This window comes from Aegilops tauschii, chromosome 3, assembly GCF_002575655.3.
Source record: "Aegilops tauschii subsp. strangulata cultivar AL8/78 chromosome 3, Aet v6.0, whole genome shotgun sequence".
NCBI classification, from domain to species: domain Eukaryota; kingdom Viridiplantae; phylum Streptophyta; class Magnoliopsida; order Poales; family Poaceae; genus Aegilops; species Aegilops tauschii.
In genome coordinates this window covers 192,512,054-192,537,522 of record NC_053037.3, presented here as the reverse complement: position 1 = coordinate 192,537,522, position 25,469 = coordinate 192,512,054, and the positions used below count along the sequence as shown (strand labels likewise).

Genomic DNA, 25,469 nt, shown 5'->3' with positions numbered 1-25,469 from the left:
TACTCCACACATCGACCGCTATCCAGCATGCATCTAGAGCATTAAGTTCATAAGAACAGAGTAACGCTTTAAGCAAGATGACATGATGTAGAGGGATAAACTCATGCAATATGATATAAACCCCATCTTTTTATCCTCGATGGAAACAATACAATACGTGCCTTGCTGCCCCTGCTGTCACTGGGAAAGGACACCGCAAGATTGAACCCAAAGCTAAGCACTTCTCCCATTGCAAGAAAGATCAATCTAGTAGGACAAACCAAACTGATAATTCAAAGAGACTTGCAAAGATAACCAATCATACATAAAACAATTCAGAGGAGATTCAAATATTATTCATAGATAATCTTGATCATAAACCCACAATTCATCAGATCTCGACAAACACACCGCAAAAGAAGAGTTACATCAAATAGATCTCCAAGAGAATCGAGGAGAACTTTGTATTGAGATCCAAAGAGAGAGAAGAAGCCATCTAGCTAATAACTATGGACCCGAAGGTCTGAGGTAAACTACTCACACATCATCGGAGAGGCTATGGTATTGATGTAGAAGCCCTCCGTGATCAATGCCCCCTCCGGCAGGATGCCGGAAAAGGCCCCAAGATGGGATCTCACGGGTACAGAAGGTTGCGGCGGTGGAATTAGGTTTTCGTGGTCGCTTCTAATGGTTTGGGGGTACGTAGGTATATATAGGAGGAAGAAGTAGGTCGGTGGAGCCACGAGGGGCCCACGAGGGTGGAGGGCGCGCCCTCCTACCTCGTGGCTTCCTCGTCTGTTGCTTGACGTCCACTCCAAGTCCTCTGGATCACGTTTGTTCCGAAAATCACGTTCCCGAAGGTTTCATTCCGTTTGGACTCCGTTTGATATTCTTTTTCTACGAAACACTGAAATAGGCAAAAAAACGGCAATTTGGGCTGGGCCTCCGGTTAATAGGTTAGTCCCAAAAATAATATAAAAGTGTATAATAAAGCCCATTAATCATCCAAAACAGAATATATATAATAGCATGGAACAATCAAAAATTATAGATACGTTGGAGACATATCACAGCCCTGTACGAAGAACAGGCGATACTTTATATCTAAACTTATTTACCAAATAGGTACTCGGGAAAATCTTGCTTACCGGCGAGGCCGGATTCTCGATGTCGAGACCAATGTCTTCGATCTTCTTTGGCCACATTTTTTGGGCCTTGAAGAGCAACTTCCAAATGTCTTCGTGCGTTGTGCCGAAGAAGTGCTTCAAGGTCCGTGGCTCCTCTGGACTAAACTCCCACATATGAGAGGCCCGGAGCTGGCAAGGGAGAGTCTGGCGGAATAGCATCACCTGAATCACGTCTGTGAGGCTGATGTTTTTGCCTATCATGTTGGTGATGCACTTTTGCAGCATCTGCACATCCGTCGTGGACCCCCAGTCGAGGCCCTTAGCGGTCCAGGAGGTGAGCCTGGTGGGGGGTCCGGATCTAAAATCGGGTATGGCTGCCCAGTTGGCATTGCGGGGTTCGGTGATGTAGAACCACTCCTGCTGCTATACCTTGACCATCTCCACAAACGCCCCTTTGGGCCAAACGTTGTTGGGGAGTTTGCTCACCATGGCCCCACTGCAGTCTGCGTGCTGCCCGTCGACCACCTTCGGCTTCAGGTTAAAAACCTTGAGCCATAAGCCGAAGTGTGGTGGGATGCGGAGGAGAGCCTCGCACACGACGATGAACGCCGATATGTGGAGGAAGGAGTTTGGGGCTAGATCATGTAAATCCAGCCCGTAATAAAACATGAGGCCGCGAGCGAAGGGGTGAAGAGGAAACACTAGCCCCCGGAGGAAGTGGGGTATGAACACTACTCTCTCGCCAGGCTCCGGGGTAGGCGTGACCTGACCCTTGTTGGGGAGCCTGTGCCCGATGTCCGCAGACAAATACCCCGTGCCCAGGAGCTCCTTGACGTCCTTCTCAGTGACGGAGGAGGCCTCCCACTTGCCCTTGGAACCAGATCCAGACATGGCTAGGGAGGTTGGTGGCGGTGGGAAAGGTTGAGATTTTGGGCACTGGAGCTCAGAGGAAGGGTAGGCAAGAGCTAGGAGAAAGGCGTGGGAGAAAAAGAAGGAATCTTTACCCTCTTATATAGGCGGTGAAATACCAAACGCCCCACTCTCAAGCCTTAAAACTCGCTAGTTCCCGAAGAGATCATGCGAATGGCACGGTTGGATTACCCAAAACTGTATTGATGAGGATCCCGTAATGGGCGGGCATGGTCTCTGTTTTGACAAGACGTGCCAATGGAGGCCATGCCTCGAAATGCGAAGCGGGAGGCGTGAAAACGGTTCGAAATGTTAAAGAGCCAGATATGATGTTTCGCCGAAAAAGTTGTCAGTGAAGAGACACTGTTTTATTTGGATATCTTGCCTTCGTGGCTAAGGGTTGTAGCAATTATACAGAGCCAGATACAGTTCCTTTGTTTAGGGAATTATTTTAAAGTGTTCAGGAGGAGGAACCCGCCTTGCAATGCCGAAGACAATCTGCGTGTCGCACACATCGTCATCGAAGACTGGTTCAGGGGCTACTGAGGGAGTCCTGGATTAGGGGGTCCTCGGGTGTCCGGGCTATTGATACGGGCCGGATTGATGGGCCGCGAAGATACAAGCAGAATACTTTCCCCCCATGTCCGGGTAGGACTCCCCTATGCGTGGATGGCAAGATTGGTGTCCGGATATGTTATTTCCTTCCCCCACAAACCGACTATGTACAACCTTAGGCCCCTCCGGTGTGTATATAAACCGGAGAGTTTAGTCCGTAGAGGCTATCATAATTCTCATAGGCTAGACAGCTAGGGTTTAGCCATTACAATCTCGAGGTAGATCAACTCTTGTAACCCCTATACTCATCAAATACAATCAAGCAGGACGTAGGGTTTTACCTCCATTAAGAGGGCCCGAACCTGGGTAAACATTGTGTCCCACTTGTCCCCTATTACCCTCGATCCTCAGACGCATAGTTCGGGACCCCTTACCCGAGATCGGCCGGTTTTGACACCGACAAGCTCCTCCAGACCCCTTCCCCCAAATCAACACCACGTCGGCGGATTTGGGTGCGCGGTCGGTCGCCTCGTGTTGCCGCAAAAACCCGAAGCGCCCACGTCGACGGAGTGGACCGTCGTGGACTATGATGTGCGACGGCGGGCTGCCCTCCCGCTCGTGCTGCCGGATTATCCGGACACGGTATCCTGGCGGCTCGCGCCGACGGCGGAGTTTTCTGTGAGCACGGCATACCATGCCCTTTCCCGTCGCATGCCACTCCTTGGCTGTCCCCATTATGGAAAGCCCCCGTCCCTTTAAAGATTAAGATTTTTGTTTGCCAACTACTACGGGATCGCCTCCCCTTGGGGACAGAGGTACTTAAGCGGCACGAACCTCGTGATGGTCTATGCCCTCTCTGTGCAGTACCAGAGACCGGGACACGTATCCTCTTCTCGTGTACCGCGGCGAGGGTACTTTGGACGTACATCCGCGAGGCGTTGGGGCCTGAATGGGAGGCCCTAAATCTCGCGGAGTTTCTCCAACATAGAGCTTTACGGCCGTCACGTCATCGCCGCCTATTTTGGCTTATTTTTGCGGCGATGTTGTGGACTCTTTGGACGACTAGGAATAAGATGGTGATAGAGAAGGTTTTTCCGAGGAAGGCGTCTAACTCCTTCAAATTCCTTACTTTCCTGCAGCACTGACACCCGCTCTCGATGCAGCGTGACCGCGGCCGACTTGGCTTGATGATGGATGCGCTTTTGGCTTCGACGCGTCGACTATCATCCTCGTAGTGCTGCTAGGCGGCCGCCACTAGGTGGCTTTTTTCTATTTCTTTTATGCTTTCTTGGGCTTGATTGTACTGCGGCCCCAGCCGTTATCTGTCGGGTGTTGTTGAACTTGGATTGTATGGACCGTTTCTTTATTTATAAAGCAGGGCGAAAGCCTATTTCGAGAGACGATGATGTGCCATTTCCCGACCTGGAGCATGGCGCCCGCGATGCCGGTCGTGGTGCGGCTCTCCTACTCAAGGTGGCGCAGCCCCTACTGGTGACCTTCCTGCGCGGGAGACAATGCGAGGCAGCGGCGCGGTGCGCCTCCACGCGCTCGAGCCCACCGCCGCATGTGAGGCTACTTAGTCACCATCGCCTCGCCCGTTAGAGCATCTCCAACGGCCGCGCTAAATAAGCGCCGCGCCGCAAATTTGCCCTTTTTAGCGCGCAATCGGTAGAGGGGCTCCAGCGGGCACGCAATAACCGCGAGCGCGGCATATAGAGTTGGACGCGCGGTCTGAATCGCCACCGCCGCTGTTTATTTAGGGCGCCTGCTTCCGCGCGCGGCACACACGAGCGCTCGCGCCGCACTCTCTCCACCGCGCCACCTTCGCCCCGCACGCGCCATGTTCATTGCATTTTGAATGTTTGAAATTCATTTTCTGTCCAAAATGCAACATATGGCATGCGCCGGCGAGTCGCGCGCGCTGTATTTTTGCGCGGTTTCTGGAGCCAGCGCTGCCCGCCGTGCCAAACCAAGTGATGGGCGCACTGCAAAGTAGTTTTTAGCGCGCCGCGCGTTGGGCGGCTGTTTGGATATGCTCTTAGCCATCTCTGTCGCAGCCGACCTCGAGGAGCGTCACCGGGTTGGAGAGGGGGCGCAAAGGTTTTTCGGCCACCAACATCCATGGCCTCCCCGTCAGCAGCAACACCTCCTCCGGCGGGACCTCAAGCCGGCCTTGCTCATCCCGACCTATGAATAAGGGTGTGCCACTCCTGTGCCTGGATCCGGCGGTCTCCTGCCTCTCGTCTGGAACCAGTGTCCTCCTTCCTTGTCGCCAAGAACCGGCGGCCCACTGATTCGTCGCCGGCTATGCGGTGGTATGCGGAGAGGAGAGGGGGAGTGAGATGTAGCACGGTGGCTGAGGGGGATGGATGAATAAGGGAGTACGTTGGTGTTGTGGTCAAAACATTCGTGCGAGGACTCACGAGCCCGAACACGAAAAAGAATTTTATGAGACCAGGTCTCACGGTTTAGCAGGTGGGACCCATCCTGATAGATGACACGTGGCATTCACAAATCACAAAGCATCTACCCCACCCCCCACCTGAAATCAGGGAAGGAGAGATTAGATGCTTTGTGATTTGTGAATATCACGTGTCATCCATCAGTGCGGGTCTCACCTGCTAACCGTGAAACCTGGTCTCATCTAATTTTTTCCCCAAACACCTACAAGAATATGACGTGGCGATGTTTAAGACTAAGATCATTGCTCGCCATCAAACGGCCAGCAGGGCATTCGGACCGAAACACCACACACCACAGGTCAGGTACTTACCATTTGGGGAATTCTATAGCAGTTCTGCATGTCGTTCCCACCCTGTTATTTCACTGGTGTTCCACATACATATACTGAGTGGCGGAGCTTGACAAGGTTCAATAGGGGCCAAATAGAAAATAAGAGGGGAGGGGGATTTCTTCTAAACTATGTTCTCCCAAAAGAAATATTCTTCACTAACTAATCCAAACCTAGGGTGGTGACCCCTGCAGCATTGCACTAAGCTCGGCCGCTGCACATACTCCCTTTGTTTTTATTTACTCCACATATATATTAGTTTTGGCCAAAGTCAAACTCCATAGAAAATATATTTACTTTCACAATAACAAATACTCCCTCTATAAAGAAATATAAGACCTTTTAGATCACTAAGTGATGCGAAATATATTCAATATTAATTATAGTGGCATTGATGTGGTATCGTGGATGTTAACAATTTTTTGTATAAACTCGATCAAAATTTACAAAGTTTGACTTTGACAAAACTAATATACAAAGTAAATAAATACGGGACCAACTAGGGGCAGACGCGACTCGTAACTCTCGGATAGATCGGATCTCGTAGACAGGCGACAGGAGGCGACCGCGGCTTCCCTTTGAGTGCCACCAGTGCCACCGCTAGTTCCCTCTCTCTCCGCCAGCCGCTCCGGCGACGGGAGGAATGGGAACCTCGGAGTTGTGCGTAGAGTGGGTTCTCGGTAGGGTTAGGGTTAAGGGAAACATTGTCGAGGCCGTTGCGGCGGTAGCGCATCTGAATAAGTTCCCCGGACTCCGTTCACTGTCAGGCGAGGCTCTTGCCTTCGTCTAGGAGCCGATGGGATGGGGGGTCCCGGATCTCGTCGAGGTCGCGGGCTTTGGTGTCTGGAGGTCGACCAGCACTGGCCGGTTCGGTCCTCGGATGGGTGGTGGTTGTGTGGAGACGGAGATCCTTCTTCCTCCTCGACGGTACGATTTTCTGCTGGTGTTCGTCATTTTTCTTTGTGCCGTTGCGGGAGGGATGTCCTACTTTGCCCAGACGGTTTGGCCCGACCGGGGCGTCGGAACCAAATCCTAGTTCTCTTCCATCTGGAAGGGGCACATATAGCAGTACTCAAAACCACAGATGACGAAGGCTGGTGCAGGCATGTTAAATGCACATGTGTGTCCTTGTCTCATCGGCGTCGGAGCCAAGAAAAGGGTGAGCAATGTGGTGACGATTATGCTGTGGTTGAAGATGATGGCTTGGTCTCATTGCAAAATCATGTGTGGCAATCTGGCAGTGTTTTCTCGCAAGGTTCAGGGATGATAATACAGAGCTCCAAAGATCTTTGTGTTTTACTGGTTGTCTGTTTTAAGATGCTCTTTGTTTTTCTGATCTTTTGTGAGTGTCAGGGTGTGCTTATACATGCTCTTTGTTTTTCTGATCTTTTGTGAGTGTCAGGGTGTGCTTGTACAACTCTAACGAGACTTTGTATTATTTCATGATTTGAATACAAGCATACTTTCTCAAAAAAAGTAAATAAAAACGGAGGGAGTACTACACTCCGTCTGGAAATATAACGTGTTTTCCAACATTTGGTTGACCAACAATATGTGCAGCAAAACAAAAACAAAAGGTATACAGTGCTTCAAAATACAAAAAAAAAAAAACATCTGTATCAAACGTTCATGACATAATACACATACATGTAAATCAACATCGCAACATACATTTTCGGATGAAAGCTGCCTGTTAAGCCCCGTCCTAACAGAGCACACGCTCAAAAAGTGGATGCGAGGAATAATTCCAATCTTACCATAATCCACAAGTCTACACATAATGGTACAAATAGAAACATACAGTATCAATCACCGCACCCAAATTTAAGGCAACCAAATGGTAATATACAGTCGTTAGATGATTAGCCTGGCATTGTACAACATGATGTCAAATGTACCCAGTGACGAGGACATGTATTGGGGGTAGGGTAACAGGCCTGACTTAAATACCCTACCCATGGACACCGTACACTTTGTACTGAGCCTCTGGGCCAGATCGCCGTCCAGATGTACCGCAACTTGAAAGTCACTCGAACGGCAACAACCACACGAAGCACGGCACTCCACTCGACGAGCTCATTCCACTCGGCCGTGTAACTCACTCGGATATGCGAAGACCAATAGTCAGCATGATGGTTTTGTAGTGTGCAGGCATTATGGCATTGATGCTCCACCGTGTAACATTAAGGGATGAGGGGGTGGCGCACTCTATATAAGCCACCCCCACCACTAGACTAGGAGGGTCTTTTCTTCCACCTCTCTCTTTCTCACCATTAGTCTTAGGACATAGCTCAGGCATGGAGATCTGCTCTCCCCTCTCTCTCTCTCTCTCTCTCAAATACACCATCTCAAATACACCATGTAATCTCCGGATACATAGACAGATAAAACAAAGCCTCTCCGGAGCACGAGACGTAGGGTTGTTATCTCCACCGTGAGAGGCCCGAACTCGCTAAAACCACCGTGTCACCCATATGCATCTCGATAGATCATGCTCCTTTATCCTACCCCTCTCTTATTGTCGGAATCGTTCCCACGACAGTTGGCGCCCACCGTGGGGCATGGCGTCTGTCGAGCCATGATGCACATAGTTTTTTCTTCAATCCCCGGCAACAAACTAATTTCGGCAGGTGACCCAAGCTTTCTTGGGATGATCTCCCGAGATCAAACAACCATCGCTACCCATTTTGACTATTGAAGTCCCGGCCATCACACAAAATACTACTCATCGTACAAAAAGATCAGGGAGTTGCTCATCTCAACTTATCCTCTTTACAATCAACCATTGATCTGACTATTGTTTGTTCTTATGCACACGAGCTCATACAAAAGGACGTCTCTCTTTTCCGATTGGTGGCTCGGCTCCCAGACGACGAAGCCCCGTTGTCTGCCCGTCAGCACGACGACCGGCGCTCGACACGTTTCCTCGGGCGGCGAGGCACGGCTGCCTCCACTCGGCCCGGCTCCGCGGGCCTCGAAGCACTACTTCGACCGGCACACAGCTCCGGCTCCCCGAGCAGTGAAACGTGGCCACCGGTGCTCGCGTCGGCCTCGCCCTTGGCTGCGCTGGCCCGCGTCACAGGCCCCTGGGTTGTGGCCAGCCGCTCACCCTTCTCGTCGCCACCTCTCGACTGCCGAATGATTCCGACAAGACCGGCAGTTTTCACCGCAGCGGAGCTCTCCGGACTCCGGGCTGCCTTCACAACTCTCCTAATTTCAACCCGCATCACATGCAGAAACTTCTATGTTTTAATTCCGGCTTAATTAGCGCTAATTAATGCCTCTTACATGCAGATTCTGCATACTCCTACATGTCAGGACGTGGGCTGTTTCTTCCATCAATTAACTGCATGCAGGAAAATTTGGAAACGAAAGGAGTCTTCAACGCCGGATTAATTGGCTGCCTCATTAATCAGCCATTTAAACAAGATTCTGCGTACTCCTACATGCCACCTGCATCAGCCTCCAGCGCACATGCAGCTTGCGTTGACTTCAAACCGGCCCACCCAGTCCGCTACTCCGAGCTGGTACTCTGGTACACTCGGACAAGCACAAATTTACACTCGGACAGATGCATCATCTACATCAAAAGGTACGTAGCCCACTATCCCGAGCGCATAACGAACGCCTCATAATCCTTCATTAATTTAATCACCTAATTAAGCGGTTAATTACCACAGCTCGTTAAGCGGCTCATTAAGCAATTAATTACTACAGCCAAAATTCCGCGGTTCCTACGCTAGTTAATTGTGCGTGCATGCATAACCATCCACGGTCTTTAATCCTTGCAAAATAGCATCCGTACATGGATACTTTAGTCCAGCAAAAAATACTCGTGGATGTACTACCTTGCAGGCTGAGACGCACAACGTTGTTCGACCGACTCGCCATTTATTCCACTCGGTTGATGGCGTGGCGACCGGATCGCAGCTCAGCTGTGATTCACTCGGCCGATTCACCGTTCTATTGGGTCGGCTAACGAACAGACAACTGACTACGCTCCGTACATCATCACTTGGCACTCGATCATTCATGTGTTCTCACTCGGTTGGATGCCTCTGCATGCATCATTTGGACGCCCCATGCGTCGCCACTTCGTGGGACGTCTCAACACTCGAACGCCCCGTGCATCATCACTTCGTGGGACACGTCTACGTCACTTGGACGTCTCGCTCGTCTTCACTCTGCAGGACGCTTCTACTTTATTCGGACGCCCCGCGCGTCGCTACTCTGCGGGACGCGTCTACGTCGCTCAGACGCCCCGCTCGTCGCCACTCCGCGGCTCACGTCTACATCACTCGGACGCCCCGCGCATCGTCACTCCGCGGGACGCGTCTACTTCACTCCGACGCCCCGCGCATCGCCACTCCGCGGGACGCGTCTACGTCACTTGGACGCCTCGCTCGTCTTCACTCTGCAGGACACTTCTACTTCACCCGGACGTCCCGCGCGTCGCCACTCTGCGAGACGCGTCTACGTCGCTCGGACGCCCCGCTCGTCGCCACCCCGCGGGTCACGTCTACATCACTCGGACGCCCCGCGCATCGTCACTCCGCGGGACGCGTCTACTTCACTCCGACGCCCCGTGCATCGTCACTCCGCGGCACACGTCTACTTCACCCGGACGCCCCGCGCGTCGCCACTCTACGGGACGCGTCTACGTCGCTCGGACGCCCCGCTCGTCGCCACTCCGCGGGTCACGTCTACATCACTCGGACGCCCCGCGCATCGCCACTCTGAGGCACGCGTTTACGTCACTCGGACGCCCCGCTCGTTGCCACTCCGCGGGTCACGTCTACATCACTCGGACGCCCCGCGCATCGTCACTTCGCGGGACGCGTCTACTTCACTCCGACGCCCCGCTCATCGTCACTCGGCGGGACGAGTCTACACCACTCGGCCGCCCCGCACGTCACCACTCGGTTGGTAACCTCATAACCACTCGGCCGCCCCGCGCGTCGCCACTCGGTTGGTCACCTCATAACCACTCGGCCGCCCCGCGCGTCGCCATAGGTTGGTCACCTCATAACCACTCGGCCGCCCCGCGCGTCGCCACTCGGTTGGTCACCTCATAACCAGTCGGCCGCCCCGCGCGTCGCCACTCGGTTGGTCACCACATAACCACTCGGCCGCCCTGCCCGTCGCCACTCGGTTGGTCACCTCATAACCACTCGGCCGCCCCGCGCGTCGCCACTCGGTTGGTCACCTCATAACCACTCGGCCGCGCTGCGCGTCGCCATAGGTTGGTCACCTCATAACCACTCGGCCGCGCCGCGCGTCGCCACTCGGTTGGTCACCTCATAACCACTGGGCCGCCCCGCGCGTCGCCATAGGTTGGTCACCTCATAACCACTCGGCCGCCCCGCGCGTCGCCATTCGGTTGGTCACCTCATAACCACTGGGCCGCCCCCGCGCGTCGCCATAGGTTGGTCACCTCATCACCACTCGGCCGCCCCGCGCGTCGCCACTCGGTTGGTCGCCTCATCACCACTCGGCCGCCCCGCGCGTCGCCACTCGGTTGGTCGCCTCATCACCACTCGGCCGCCCCGCGCGTCGCCACTCGGTTGGTCGCCTCATCACCACTCGGCCACTCGCGCCCCTTCAAACAGCTAAGTCATTTTACATTCTGTTATTTTCGTCTTCCCGAGTATCCCGCAATTCACACATCACTTTCACTCGGAGGCCACGCCGCCGTGTGTGCCTCTACGCTCAGCTGCTTATTTTCATATACTTGCTTAGTATTGGTTATGTGACTCCCGAGTCCAACTTCCATTTTTTCGCATACATCATTCACGAACACCATGTGTCGTTCTTCATTTCGAGTTTGCATCGGTCCTCCGGTGCTACAGCTCAGTCAAAACACTACACTTCCGTTTTATTTGAGCCAGTATTCCAATGAGTTCAGTCGGATCCGTCGCTTCGACAAGTTCGAACGGATCCTTCGCTCTTTCAGACTCTTGCTGGTTAACCGGCAAGCCCCTTGCACTCCCAGCGGGTGTCTATGGGTGTTATTCACACAAATCATTTCAGCACACATCAAATTTCCTCAAGAAATTATTTCGTTGGCTTGTGCATTTTTTTACACAAGTTACGCGATCACTCGACGACCCTATGCGCCAATTTCATCGCTGCTCGGACTCGGTCACCATACCGGTCCCAGCGCACCACAACACCGACCTTGTCGCTCTGTTGACTTCAAACACATCCGGCCAACCCCTATGTGGAATCCTCTTCATCGTATCAATGATATAGACCTCGTCAGGCATGAGGCAGATAAGTCCCTTTTATAATTAAATTTCACACTTCACTCTTTTGTGAGTTTGCCTCTTTCGAGCATCACTCGGAAGCTTCTCCTCATCTTTACCCGAGTCCGACTCGATGAATTGCAAATCATCCATTCAAAACTATATTTCTCGTATTCCGACATGTCCGTTGTCGAAGCCTGTAGTACGCTCGGGGGCTACGCCGCACTCGGGAGCTGCAGCTCATTCGGAATGACACTCTCCTAAGTGGTCGAGTCCTTCATCACCAGTCAGACCCTTCACTTCAACAAGTACATTCGATCCGTCACTTTGACAAATTTCATAATCACCCAGACACTCTGCGCACCATCTTCGTTCCTACTCAGACTCAGTTGTCGCGCCAGTCTTGTTGCACCGCGGCCACACTACACCGACCTCGTCGCTACATCAGCTTCGAAAGCATTTGGCTAACTCCTTCAAGGACCATTTTTGCCACATGGCTGGAGACTTAGTCCTTCACTCGGCCACCTCGTTTAGCACCACTCGGCCGCCCCGTGCGTCGCCACTTGGTTGTGTGCGTCTTCACCACTCGGCCGCCCCACGCGTCGCCACTCGGTTGTGCGCGTCTTCACCACTCGGCTGCTCCGCGCGTCGCCACTTGGTTGTGCCCGTCTTCACCACTCGGCCGCCCCACGCGTCGCCACTCGATTGTGCGCGTCTTCACCACTCGGCCGCCCCGCGCGTCGCCACTCGGTTGTGCGCGTCTTCACCACTCGGCAGCCCCGCGCGTCGCCACTCGGTTGTGCCCGTCTTCACCACTACACAGGAACAACTAAGTTACTCATATGTTCAAACCTCATATCACACTCTGTAGCAAGCTTACCTTTTTCGAGCATCACTCGGGGGCTTCGCACAGCCCTGGGCCATGTCGCCCTCATGGGTTACGCCCATTTGGTCAGCCTGTTGATCACATTAGGAATATTCTTCTGACCATACATGCTCGGTCCGCCGAAGATCTATAAGTGTAGCACCGTCCACTCAGACGATCGCCCAAATCATTACCTGGAGTCATCTTCAGGACCGCAAAAGGATGAAAACGACGCTCCTCTACGGATATACTTGGCCCTTATTCTAGGCTCCGCGTGAGTTTCACAAACTTGGACCGAAGATGGCATGTGCTGGTGTTCCCCCGGGATAATGAGTGGCCTCTCTCCGGAGAGTCAGCCAACACACTAGCCTCACCACTCGGGTTTCATGGCACGTCCACATAGGACCACTAGTCTATCTCCTCCGGGAGACATACGAGTGCCACCAAGTTTTTCCATGCAGTCAACATACCCCGATCAGTCGGGAAACACGTGTACTCTTACAAATACCCCTTTCCTGCAAAAGCTAATGGACAATATAAGAAGTACTACTAGAACGATTACTCCCTGGAGTCGAGCTTTTTTCTATGGTCGGTAGTTTCAAGGCCGAATTCAATCATGCCGAGTGCACAAAGATCACTTGATTGATCCAGTTCCAGATTGAATTTATTTACAGTGCCAAGTGCACGAAGATCAGTCCCACTGACTTAGCTCCAAGCTGAGCTTATTTACCATGCCAAGCGCTTGAAGATCCATCCGATTGACTCAATTTCAAACAAAGATATTTACCGTGCCGACTGCATGGAGGTTTACCAGGAGACTTAAACCCTCTGCCAGACTCATCTAGTCCGACAGAGGCTCGGGGACTACACCCAGTGGGTGCACTCAGCGTGCCCCCACTGGAAGAGAACTCAGAAATAAACATTTTGCTCGATGCAAAACTAGCTCCAGAATTACTCGACCTCCGAGTCAGAGAAGAACAAGTTCGATCAGTACCAGCTAAGAAGATTTTTAGTTCTCTCAGACCCCCGCCGACTGACCGCAGTCGACGGCAGTCTCGGGGACTACACCTAGTGGATGCACTCAGCGTGCCCCCACTGGAGTAATCTCCACTCGGTACGGCCCGACCAGTCCGAGTGATGAACAACAACAAAAAAGACAGGATCTAAGACTCCCGTCGACTGCCCGCAGTCGACGGCAATCTCGGGGACTACACCCAATGGGTGCACTCAGCGTGCCCCCACTAGAATGGTATCCACTCGGAACAGTCCGCTCGGTCCGAGTGACGGCCAAACAACAACAAAAAGACACGTTCCAGGCGTGAAGAAATTCCGAGTAATCAGTTACTCGATGCAGGACCAGCTCCAAACTCAGCGTGCCCCCACTGGAATGGTATCCACTCGGAACGGTCCGCCCGGTCCGAGTGACGGCCAAACAACAAAAAAAGGCACGTTCCAGGCGTGAAGAAATTTCGAGTAATCAGTTACTCGATGCAGGACCAGCTCCAAATCAATCCAAATTTTTTTTGCTATAAGGTGAGTTTAACGCTCCTCCGCGGACCCGTTTGAGCTCATTTCACTCGGACACCATGCAGTCCAGAATCCATCAAGGCAACACGCGGAGATAAGACCGCCGGATGACCAAAGGGAGTTCATAAGTGCCTCCGTAGCACTCGACTCATCTGGGAATTCACCTCGACTCGACCCGCTCAACCTCGACCGATTCGGGGGCTAATGACGAGGACATGTATTGGGGGTAGGGTAACAGGCCTGACCTAAATACCCTACCCATGGACACCGTACACTTTGTACTGGGCCCCTGGGCCAGATCGTCGTCCAGATGTACTGCAACTTGAAAGTCACTCGAACGGCAACAACCACACGGAGCACGGCACTCCACTCGACGAGCTCATTCCACTCGGCCGTGTAACTCACTCGGATATGCGAAGACCAATAGTCAGCATGACGGTTTTGTAGTGTGCAAGCATTATGGCATTGATGCTCCACCGTGTAACATAAGGGGTGAGGGGGTGGCGCACTCTATATAAGCCACCCCCACCACTAGACTAGAGGGTCTTTTCTTCCACTTCTCTCTTTCTCACCATTAGTCTCAGGACATAGCTCGGGCATGGAGATCCGCTCTCCTCTCTCTCTCTCTCTCTCTCAAATACACCATGTAATCTCCGCATACATAGACAGATAAAACAAAGCCTCTCCGAAGCACGAGACGTAGGGTTGTTATCTCCACCGTGAGAAGCCCGAACTCGCTAAAACCACCGTGTCACCCATCGTGTCACCCATATGCATCTCGATAGATCATGCTCCTTTATCCTACCCCTCTCTTATTGTCGAAATCGTTCCCACGACACCCAGCAGTCAATAAATCCGATTAGCAACAAAAGTTATAAATGCACATCTAAAGGGATGGCTCTCTGCAAATTAGGATCTTAAAGATTACTTGGCAACCATTAGATGCCAATTTTACAGCGGTTAACGGTACAACAAGGACCCGGCCCTAATGCACTCAACTTCACTATATGGCTAAGCTACCTGAACACAACATCGCTTTGGATTATAGTATGTGCAAGTTTCTCTGAATCAAGTCTGTTGCATGACTGCCACCACCATCACCCCCAAACTGCGAAAATGTATTGCAGTCAAATCACACGCGCTTGTTATTCCTTTGGTCGAGCAAGCCAGAGAGAACTTAGGGCACGAAGCCGGGATGAGTAATCACTTATCACAAGAAGTGCACGGGCAGACTGCCTTGTGGTCAGGATCCTTTGCATCTGCTGAAGAGTCTGCTGCCGCAGGTTGTCAGCCTTGATAGTATTAAAACAAGAAAGGATGTCATAAACACCAGTCATAAAAGCATATAGTTAAACAGGATATTGCAGATCATTTTGAATTGAGAAAAGTCTATTTTTCGTCCCTCGACTCTTCGCAAATTGCAGACTTCATCCCTCGACTCTCAAACCAGACATATTGCACCCTTAACTCTTTAAACCGGACAACTTTGGTCCCTCTCCAGAACTGAAGCGGTTTGTTTCATGATATGGCGCGGCTTTGACCGGGCCGTGTCCACGTAGCAATATATCTACTTCCTCCCATCTATCTCCAGTGTTGACATTTAGTCGACCATTTGGCGTGCGTTGTCTGCCGCAGCCAGCGGCATGCCTCCATCCCAGCCACCGCCAGTGCAGCTCCCGCTGCAGAGTGCGCACCACCTCGCGGCAGACATGACGGCCCTGGCCTATGACTGAGCCGTGCTCGGGCCATGGGACACCGCAGCAGCTCGGTCTCTTGCGCGTACAGGCAGGCAGCACAGGGCGATCCTTCCGAACCGGAGCGACGATGGTCAACGCCGCCGCCATTTCTGCCCCGGAGTGAGGCCTCCCCAGGAAGGAAGCGAGGACCATGCTAGGGAAGGGGAAGCCGCCATCGGCGTGCTGAGCCGCTCTCGGCCACCATCTCCATCCTCAGCGGAGTCTCTGTGGCATGGTCACCTCATGCTGCCGTTGCCGGGAGCTGGATAGTACGGTGGCGACAGAAGAGGACGGGGTGCTGGCTGCTACTGGTGCACGGAGACATTGTCACCTTAATTTTTTATCATGGTGCGGTGAAGCGTGGTTGTGCACAAGACTGAATGAGGACGGGTCCCGGGCATGGAGGGGTGGAGGAGCAGACGTCGACGGCTCGGCAGCCAAGCCCCTGAAGGCCCTAGCCAGTGGTACACGGTCCATCGATCATGGTGCAGAAAGGTGAGCACGGCCATGGTGCCCAAGGGGACGCGGTGGCACACAGGCCACCAGCTAAGCAACGAGGCTGGCTCGCTCGAGGAGCCGTCATGTCCGGCTGTGCAGCAGCCGTTCAGGCGCGCGAGGTAGTGGTGGCTGAGGCTACCGAGCACCTCCAGCTTAGCACTAAACTCGCAATTGCCGGCACAAGTGGCATGGTCCGCAGAGAGGCACTTCACGGCTTGTGCATGTCCGCCGCGTGAACATTGTGCTTCGACCACGTCCGACCCCCTGGACTCCCACGATGTATACCACGCCACCATCGAGCATCGGCAACACGGACGAAGCCAGCGAACCTAGGCGTCTCCGCCACAGCTACAACAGTGACCATGGTCGACGTGACGAGAGGCCGAGCCCCGGACCCGGCGGCTGTCGTTGACTACCAACCAAGACGTGTAGGTCCGACCAGTGGTGCTGGTGGTGTGCTCCTAGCTGATGTTGCCTAGTCGGGTGACGAGGTGGTGCCGGTGGCGGAAGTGCATGCGTGTGATTTGCTTGATCAAATGCCCAATAGAGAGATGAGAGGATGGCTGTGTTAGGTTGAGCTTTTTTATCCAACTTCTGCTTTGAAAAAGCTAGAAGCTAACCAAAGGGGTAATTTTGACAGCAGCTTCTGTAAAAGCTACAGCTTTCACGTTGAAGCCAGCCTACCCCAACTTCTCCGGCTTCTCAATCGACCGTTTTCAGCTGTCCCCTAGAAGTTGGATAGTATTTACCCACCTTTGCCACTCCCAAGTGAACGTAACCCTTCAATCTGTTCCTCTCAGCAGCCTCGCAGGAACGAAGGGGACCCCCTAGTCGCACTCCGGCACGACCGAGCAGCCGCCAGCCCCATGCAGGAGCTAGGGTTGGCTGCCGCCAGCCGCTGCAGCCGGACTCCGGTGACCCTCCAACCCCTGCCGACGCCCGGAGCAGCGCTCCACTGCCGGCCCAGGTACACTCTCGTCCCCTCCCTCCTTCCTCCCTCTTCCCTCTTCTATATCCGTTCCCTCAGCCCTGGTCCAGCCGGCCGTCCGGCACCGCCGGCCCTCCTTTCTCCTCCCCCCTACTCCCTCCTCCCTCCACCCTTCTCCTACCTCTTCTTGAATCAGCCAGATCTGGCCTGAACCTTACCTTGCTCGCTGCAGGCCGTTCCTCCAGTGCGGACGGCCACATCTGGGCTGACCCTCTCTTCCATCCTCACTCCTTTCGCATCCTCCTCCCCTCCCCTGTTATGTTAATTATTTTTGCCTAAATTTGTGTATGCACTGTTGTTCAAAACAAATTGATGGGAGTCGTATTGGATGAGTAATTGCTGTATACTTGATATTTTGAGGGTATGATGATGATGGTTTGACAGTACTTGCTGCATATTGTTGTATATTGCTGTACAGAGGATGATATTTTGATAGTATTGCTGCATATTGTTGTACATTGGATGATTTTTTGAGATTATGTAAGTGGATTGTTCTTGATATGTGTTTGTCATATCGCTTGATTGAAGTATGACTGAGAAGGCGGTGTGGGATGATGCACATCTGAAGAAACTCATCGAAATCTTGAAAGAAGAGGTTGAAAATGGGAATAGACCCTTTAGGTCATTTAAATAAGGGTTGGGTAACGTTTTGGAGAAATGGGAAGCAAGAACGGGAAAGAAGTATCCCAAGGACAAATGGGATGCAATAAAAAATGACTATGTTCTTTCAAGGAGTTGAACAATGAAGCAACTAGGCTTGGATGGATTATGAGAAGAGAACTGCTGATTGCTCTAAGGAATGGTGGGATGAACATCTTCAGGTAAGAGTATCAGAAAAGGTTCATTTTGCATGGTTTTATATGATTGCACTACCTAACTTGTACATTTATTTCCAGATATGCCAAGAGAAGACAGGAAAGAATGCATCATTTCAAGTTCAAACGACAGGGGCCGATGCACCTTGAAGTACACATCATATTTGACAAAGTAAATGTCACAGGGGCTAGTGCTTCTTGTGCTGGAGATATATCCTAATGCAGTTCCTATGGAGAAACCCGATGATAGTGCTGAAATGACGTTGGCATCTTTGAAGACACCAAAAGCAAGCAAGAAGCGCAAGCAAACCTCTAATGCAAACGAGAAGGATGGGAAGAGTCCCTTCTTACAATTGTACAAGCAGACATGTGAGAAGATAGAAAGTGGACTGCAGAAGATAACCTCTAGTGTTGAAGCATCATCAGCTCCTCCTCCCTACCATTTCAGAGATCATAAAGATAACAGTGGCTGAGGCTACCGAGCACCTCCAGCTTGGCACTGAATTCGCGATTGTCACCACCAGTGACATGGTCCGCGGAGAGGTGTTTCACGGCTTGTGCACGTCCGCGGCATGAACTCTGCTTTGACCACGCCCGGCCCCCGTGACGCGTACCACGCCACAGTCGAGCATCGGCAACACGGACAAAGCCGGCGAACCTAGGCGCCTCCGCCACAGCTACGACGGCGACCATCTTCGACGTGGCGAGAGGCCAAGCCCTGGACCCGGCGGCTGTCGTTGACGACCAGCCAAGACGTGTAGGTCAGGCCAGTGGTGCTGGTGGCGTGCTTCTGGCTGATGTTGCCTAGTCAGACAACGAGGTGGTGCCGGTGGCGAAAGTGCATGCGTGTGAGTTGCTTGATCAAATGCCCACTAGAGATGGGAGGAAGATATATGATTAATAGAAGAGAAATTTTGCCACGTCAGCGAAGACCGGTCACAACAGGGTCAAGTCATCAGCGATACCGGGTCGGCTGAGACGAGGGAGTAAACTTGTCCGGTTTGAAGAGTTAACGGTGCAGAGTACGGTTTTGACGCTGAGGGACCAAATGTAGACTTCCGGAAGAGTTGTGGGATGAAAAATCGACTTTTCTCTTTTGAATTATATAGCCTACAGAGGTCTATATACTCCTGCCCAGCTCCTCCGGTATCATATCATAATACTCTCTACTAACCATACATTCGGAGTAAAGTAAATACCTGGCGAAGGAAATTTTCAAGGGTTCCAAGCTTTCCCATGGCCATGGCCATTTGCCCCATGTAGTTTGCCACATTTCCTGTTGATCCAGATCCAGAAGAGCCGATAGACCCAGCCAACGTTTCTGCCAAAGACTGCTGAAGAGCCTCCATTCCTTGTGAAAGAGCATCCTCAGCTTGTTGTGATGATTGCTGAAGGTTGCATATCCCTGACAGCTGCTGCTCAGTTAGGGGTTCAAGCTGGGTCGAAAGAAGCTGCAGTTTCTTAGTTTATTAGTAACTCATCAATAAATACATCAGCATTTCAAACAAATAAAGGAGACAAAGGAAGTATCAAAGAGATGCAAAACAAGACACATGATATTGCGTTCTCATAATCCGTAATTTGCCTACATCCCCATATATTATTTAGTCTAACCTGATAATATACAGCACAGAGAAAGATGCATAGATACTCCCTAACAACAACAACAACAACAACAAAGCCTTTAGTCCCAAACAAGTTGGGGTAGGCGCATAGATACTCCCTCTGTTCTAAAATAAATGCCCTTCTAGAGTTGGGCACAAGAATTAAGAGTGAGTAAGATGTCTATATTGCCCTCCATGTATTTTCATGTTTATCGCTTTCTTCTCACCAAGGCATTAAGATGCCCCAATTTTCCTCCTCAAATTAAGGCATGCAAGCATGAGTTAATTAGTTCCCGTTTTTATGACATTGATAAAGGGTAAGGGCATGTACAATAGACCTATACAAGCTGTATTTAACAGGAGCCACATAAGAATTTTGATGATGTGGCGGAAAGAGAAAAAGGAGAAAGAGTGTCACAGCCTGTCGAGTTTTTACAGACAAGACTGAGTTCTTTCTATTGTCTGAATGTTCTTTCTAACTTTTAATCAAAATTACCTATGAGTAGAAAGACTACTAACAGACGGATCATTGTATAGGCTATCTATACAGCATGATCCATATGTGACATGGAGGGATATATTATGGACAGCACCTGTCTGTACTATTGTATACTCCCTCCGTTCCTAAATATAAGTCTTTCTAGAGATTCCAATATGGACTACATACAGATGTATATAGACGTAGTTTAGAGTGTAGATTCACTCATTTTGCTCCGTATGTAGTCCATATTGGAATCTCTAAAAAGACTTATATTTAGGAACGGAGGGAGTACATGACCTAATACAAACACAATGATTCAAGTAGTAATTGAAGTGCAGAAGGACAAGTATTTGAGAATAGTTGGATAGCCTATAAGGTCATCTGTTTTGAAACAGAGGGTTTGTACTGATAATTTTTTCATTCTAGACTAAGATATTCTAGAGCAACATTGGTCATGCCAGATGATTTTGATATTCCGAAGGACTACAAGTAAAGCACAAGGCTGCATTACACACCTTTAAAAGCTCAGAAGGTCGGAAACCTCCAAGCCATAGGAAACACCTCTCAGCTGGTGTCTTCCACATGCCTGATAACACATGAAAGACATCTGCTTTGGCTGCATTTCCTTTTTGCTTAAAAATATCATCATAGTGTGACATGATCTTCTCAACAACACTACGCAGCTCAGTATCGCCTGCATGGGCATTAACTGCAGCTCTCAGCTCATTAACTTGTCGATTGTGTTCTTCCAACCACCGTGCGTACTCTGTGTCAAAAGCCAACGCCCCTGCAACAAAAGGCAGCATAGTTATAATATACAAAAATAAGAGAATGTGGCATGTATTTGTTGGATACGTCCATGGTGAAAATTAAGAAAATAGTTCATGTGGCATACAAAGATTACATATTGATCACTGGAGAGATCTGATATTACCATTTCCACTCATGGAATGGGACTGGTCTGCTGAACTAGATATAAAAATGCCCTGTGAAGGAAATTTCCATAAGCAAACTTCAAATGAAGTCTTGTAACCAGAACTCAAAAAAATGACAAGCAATAAAAGCAAACTTGTTGGCGAGCTCGTTGCAACTCCTGCTCTAGCTGGGTAAGCTTTAGCCTGCTGTTCTCCAATTGTTGAACATATGCCTACAAGAGAGAGCAACATTACGAAAACAAATATACAATACACAGGCCACGCCGCCACGGTCAATCTATAGTAGAATTGTGAAAATGATGACTTTGTAGCAATGAATTAAATATTGTGATGTTCTCCATAAACGAACTTCCGTTTTGATTCTCAACAATGGAACAGTTCACCCGAAACCTCCGCAACATGCTCACCGAAAGCTCCTTAAGAAGCCAACCAGTAGAAACTTTGAACTCTTTTAATGGCTTACAGGCAAAACCACTAGACCTGCTTCTGTGCTTAATCTAATCTAAAAATCATACACAGGCCTACACGAGTTCATCCATCCTCTCTACATTTTTCCAGCAATATAATGTGTATACTGCACTAGCGCCAACAATAACTGAGCCCCAATAGAAAAAAAATAAACCCAATAGCAAAATGCAGTTTAGTTATATGAGAATGGCATAATTCAAGTACTAGTAGAATGCAATACCAAGTGAACCAAAAGTCTCACAAAAATAAAAGCACTGTCATTAGTAAAGAAGCTAAAAGTAACATCCAGGTACCTTTTTCCTCAAACGACTTTTCCTAGCAGCCTCGCGATTTTGAGCAAGCCGACGCATTGTCTGCAACATAAGCTATTAGCAAAGTATTTCTTGCAAGTAGCAGGAGCGATAACATGAAATGAAACGGAGAAAGCTACTTGAAAACTTTTACCTTTTGATCTCCGTTTTTGTCTCTGGATCTGTCACTAGAGTCAGAAACAACAGCAAGAGCAGCATTCCCTGGTTCAAGCTGCGGATGACAACATACTACTATCAGGCTTGCTTTATTCTTATTTTTAAACAATTAAATTCCCTCTCATAGATTCCTGAAAAACCTGATTCAAGCTGCGGATGACAACATAACTATCGCGTTATTCTTATTTTTAAACAATTAATTTCCCTCTCCTAGATTCCCAATGTTTCAGCATAAAATATGAATGAGATTTTCCACTACATAACTGAAAAGCAAAACTAGTTTACTTCTCTTTTATGCTTCTCCTGTTCTTGAAAAACTAGTGGACTAGTTAAGGGTATTAGGGCATCTTCCTAGTCACTTATATGCAAAAAATGAATTTGGCCACTTAGCATAGCAGCTCCTGTTTTGTGTATCCTTTGGTTTACTATTGTTTTATCATCTATCAAGGACATGTATGTTCTGCATCGCAGACATAACGTATTTTAGGCCCATATTGTAACTGTCAAAATTACCATTTTCAACTACCACATAATCTACATAGACCTCAGCAGATGAGTTGAAAGATCTATGTTATACTCCCTCCCTCCCAAAATAAGTGTCGCTGATTTAGTACAAAGTTGTACTAAATCTTATCTTGGGGCGGAGGGAGTATGCGTTTCATAATTGTACATGTGATACTCCTGAATCCTGATGGTCCAATTTCACAAGCTATCATAAAGACAGAATACAAATAAATGGTTGTTGAGGAACTAAGACAAGGTCAAGGGGTTTGAGGATCGTATCAAGCAGTGAGCCAACTTAACAAGTGTTATATTATATTTCCAAAAGAATATTGTGCTAGATATCTTAATAGGTAAAGCCGATTGTTCATGTTTTTTCACTCCTAATTTGATGGATATCTATGTGAACTGTCCATTCACAACACATAGTTATATTGGATTATGAAATGTGAAGGTTCTGTTCTACTGTGTAGTAATCTAAACAGGACTGATGGATACCATACAAATTCTCCAATCTACCCAGTATTGTAAGAGCGGTTCTCTCATAACAAGATCTCAAAAAAAAAATCTAAGTAGCAGCATAGTGCAGATCACTATATACTGACTTTTTAGTTTACACATCTTTCACGAATTTAGACCATTGAATGAACGGCAAAGCTATTAGAAATATCTTACAGAACGCCCTCTACATTTGGCCAACCCCTCTTATTTCAACTTCTGTAGCCACTATTGCTCACATGGTTTAATGTAATGGTTGATCTCATAACCACTGATTCTGTTTCCAAGTGAAAATGATAAACCTCACTATTGATATCATTGTTTACCATTATTATATGATCACTCATATACATTCAGTAAAAATAGTTGGGCTGTTCTCCACTCCATAGTCCATACAATAGCTGAGCTAACTAAGGTAAGAAAAGACTTACCATAAGATTTTCATCAGTATCATCTGTTGACGTTTCTGTTCTAGGGCTGGCCTCTGCCATTGCAGATTATTCCTAGTGCTTAATGTAACTCCCAGAGAGATTCCTTTGTTGTGACAAAGCTGCAGATATATGCCTAAACACTGATGAACAAACCATTTCAATGAGATATAATATGCAAAGATTAAAGACGCTGTAAGCCAGACATGATCAATCTGCCAATTTGTTACTAATTACTAAATATCTAGGTGGCATTGAACAACATGCATTTATATGGGAGAACATAGTTCAACAAGCAAAATTTATACATGACGAATAAAGTTCTACATGCATACTCATGACTTCCACGCAGGCTTGAGATGTCAATTTCTGGAGTTACACAATTGCAACCAAGAAATGAATTGATGACTTAAATGCCAGGTAACGTGAATCTTATTCTTCATATTTCCATTGGTGAATAGCTCAAACCAAACCCAAATAATATGATGAATATCACAACCCCCTCCAAATATAAGGCGGTTCCATTTATAGTTCCCACTTTTCACGTGAACAAATCGGCCACTGTTCATGTTAGATTGGAAGTGAGGGATTGGAATCAACCACGTTTCAGTACAATATCTTGTGGTCATCATTTCCTAGCATAGAAATTAGTCAACATTCTGGTTCAAAAATTGCTGAAGCATATGTGGAATGGGCAACCTTCTCCATAAGTTCGGACTTTTGGGTGAACTGGTTGGTGCGTGAAACATATAATGGTATCAGAGTCAGAGGTCTCAAGTTCGAGTTCTGGCTAGAGCGTTTGCTCACCCCTATTCACAAACACGGAGGCGAGAGTGCTAGTCGTGCCCACGTTTGAGGCGAGAGTGCTTGCACGTGTGGGTTGTGTTGAAGTATATGTGCAATGCCCAACCTTCTCCATAAGTTCGGACTTTTGGTTAACTGGTTGGAGCATGAATTCAATAGTGTATCAGAGCTGGAGCTAAAGCTGGTGCAACAATCTGAGTAACTGGTTGGTGCATGAAACATAACAAAAATATCTTGTGGGCTGGCAATTATCTAGAATATTCATCATTTTGTTCAAAACAAGAACCGGATGATACAGAAAAATGTAATGCTAGGACTTACCAATACCTCCGCAGCAAACAAAAAATGGAATCGACTAAAAGGCAGGATTACCAAAAGTGACGACAGCCACAAAGACTAGACGCTTATTTATCATGACCTAAAAAGAAAACTTTTTAACATTCCGATCATTTATAGTTCGCAGCTCATAGTAGGCTACTAAGGCTAGGAATCGGTTGCCTTCCTATCATTGCAATCTAGAGTAGTACATGAATGGAGCTAAGCTGGCGCAGCAATCTGGAAAACAACCAAAATGTAACCGTGTAAACTCGCTGCGAGCTAGCAGTAACTTCATCCCGCAGCAAAAACAAGGGAAAGATGAGGGTCCTCGAATCACCTCGATAGGAAGAGGGGCCTCTATCGGAACTACGGGGTAGTAGACTGCCGCCGTAGCCGATCCTTTTGCGGCCGCCGCTGCTGCGAGCTCCCCGAGCTACCGCCGCCGCCGCTCCTGGCCTACACGACGAGCCCGGCGAGCAGGACGCGGCTGCGGCTTCCTGCCGCCGTAGGTCCCGCCGCCGGGTACGCCTCTTTGGTCGCGGCTGGGGAAGCGGAGGGCACGGGAGTTCGGGGGGCGGTGCTCCCCGGAAACGAACTGGAACGAACCCTAGTTTTTTTTTTTCTCCCCCTTTCTCTTTTTTACGTGAGCATAAAAGGAAACACATGTATTGCCTCTCCTGGCTCCTCGTAGGCAAAATGGACAAATTTAACCTCATGCGAAATTATTTCACAAACTAAACCATCGGTAAACACTCACCTGACTCTTTTATGCAGCATCCGACAGATAGACGTTGCACTCTATTGTGCAGCGCCTTACCGACACGCGTTGCACGCCTGCCAGCATGGCACCCTGAGGTCAGACCCGGCCTCACACCTGGTCGTGCAGCGCCTAGCCGACACGCGCTGCACGCCTGCCAGCATGGCACCCTG

General features: G+C 49.5%; 1 protein-coding gene across 5 annotated transcripts; it reads right to left on the bottom strand.

Moving 5' to 3' along the window:
- Positions 1–14,870: 14,870 nt before the first annotated feature.
- LOC109749974 (transcription factor HBP-1b(c38)) lies at positions 14,871–25,218 on the bottom strand. 5 transcript variants are annotated; one of them, XM_020308911.4, is made up of 9 exons: positions 24,877–25,218; positions 23,421–23,560; positions 21,968–22,045; positions 21,817–21,876; positions 21,190–21,267; positions 21,055–21,106; positions 20,636–20,907; positions 19,235–19,486; positions 14,871–15,290 (listed from the first exon to the last, which is right to left on the bottom strand). In XM_020308911.4, exons 2-9 carry the CDS (start codon positions 23,478–23,480, stop codon positions 15,144–15,146), a joined length of 999 nt encoding a protein of 332 aa, XP_020164500.1. In that variant the 5' UTR covers positions 23,481–23,560; positions 24,877–25,218; the 3' UTR covers positions 14,871–15,143. The 5 variants fall into 5 exon arrangements, with proteins under 5 accessions (XP_020164500.1, XP_020164502.1, XP_040259713.1 ...); XM_020308913.4 differs by having other exon boundaries at positions 19,235–19,471; XM_040403779.3 differs by having other exon boundaries at positions 23,421–23,553; positions 24,877–25,178.
- Positions 25,219–25,469: the final 251 nt, after the last annotated feature.

Coding starts and splice junctions, on each gene's coding strand:
- LOC109749974 (XM_020308911.4), bottom strand. CDS start 23,480: ATGGCAGAGGCCAGCCCTAGAACAGAAACGTCAACAGATGATACTGAT. Junction 22,046..23,420: donor ATACTGATGAAAATCTTATG/GTAAGTCTTTTC, acceptor TGTCATCCGCAG/CTTGAACCAGGGAATGCTGC. Junction 21,877..21,967: donor ACAAAAACGGAGATCAAAAG/GTAAAAGTTTTC, acceptor CTTATGTTGCAG/ACAATGCGTCGGCTTGCTCA.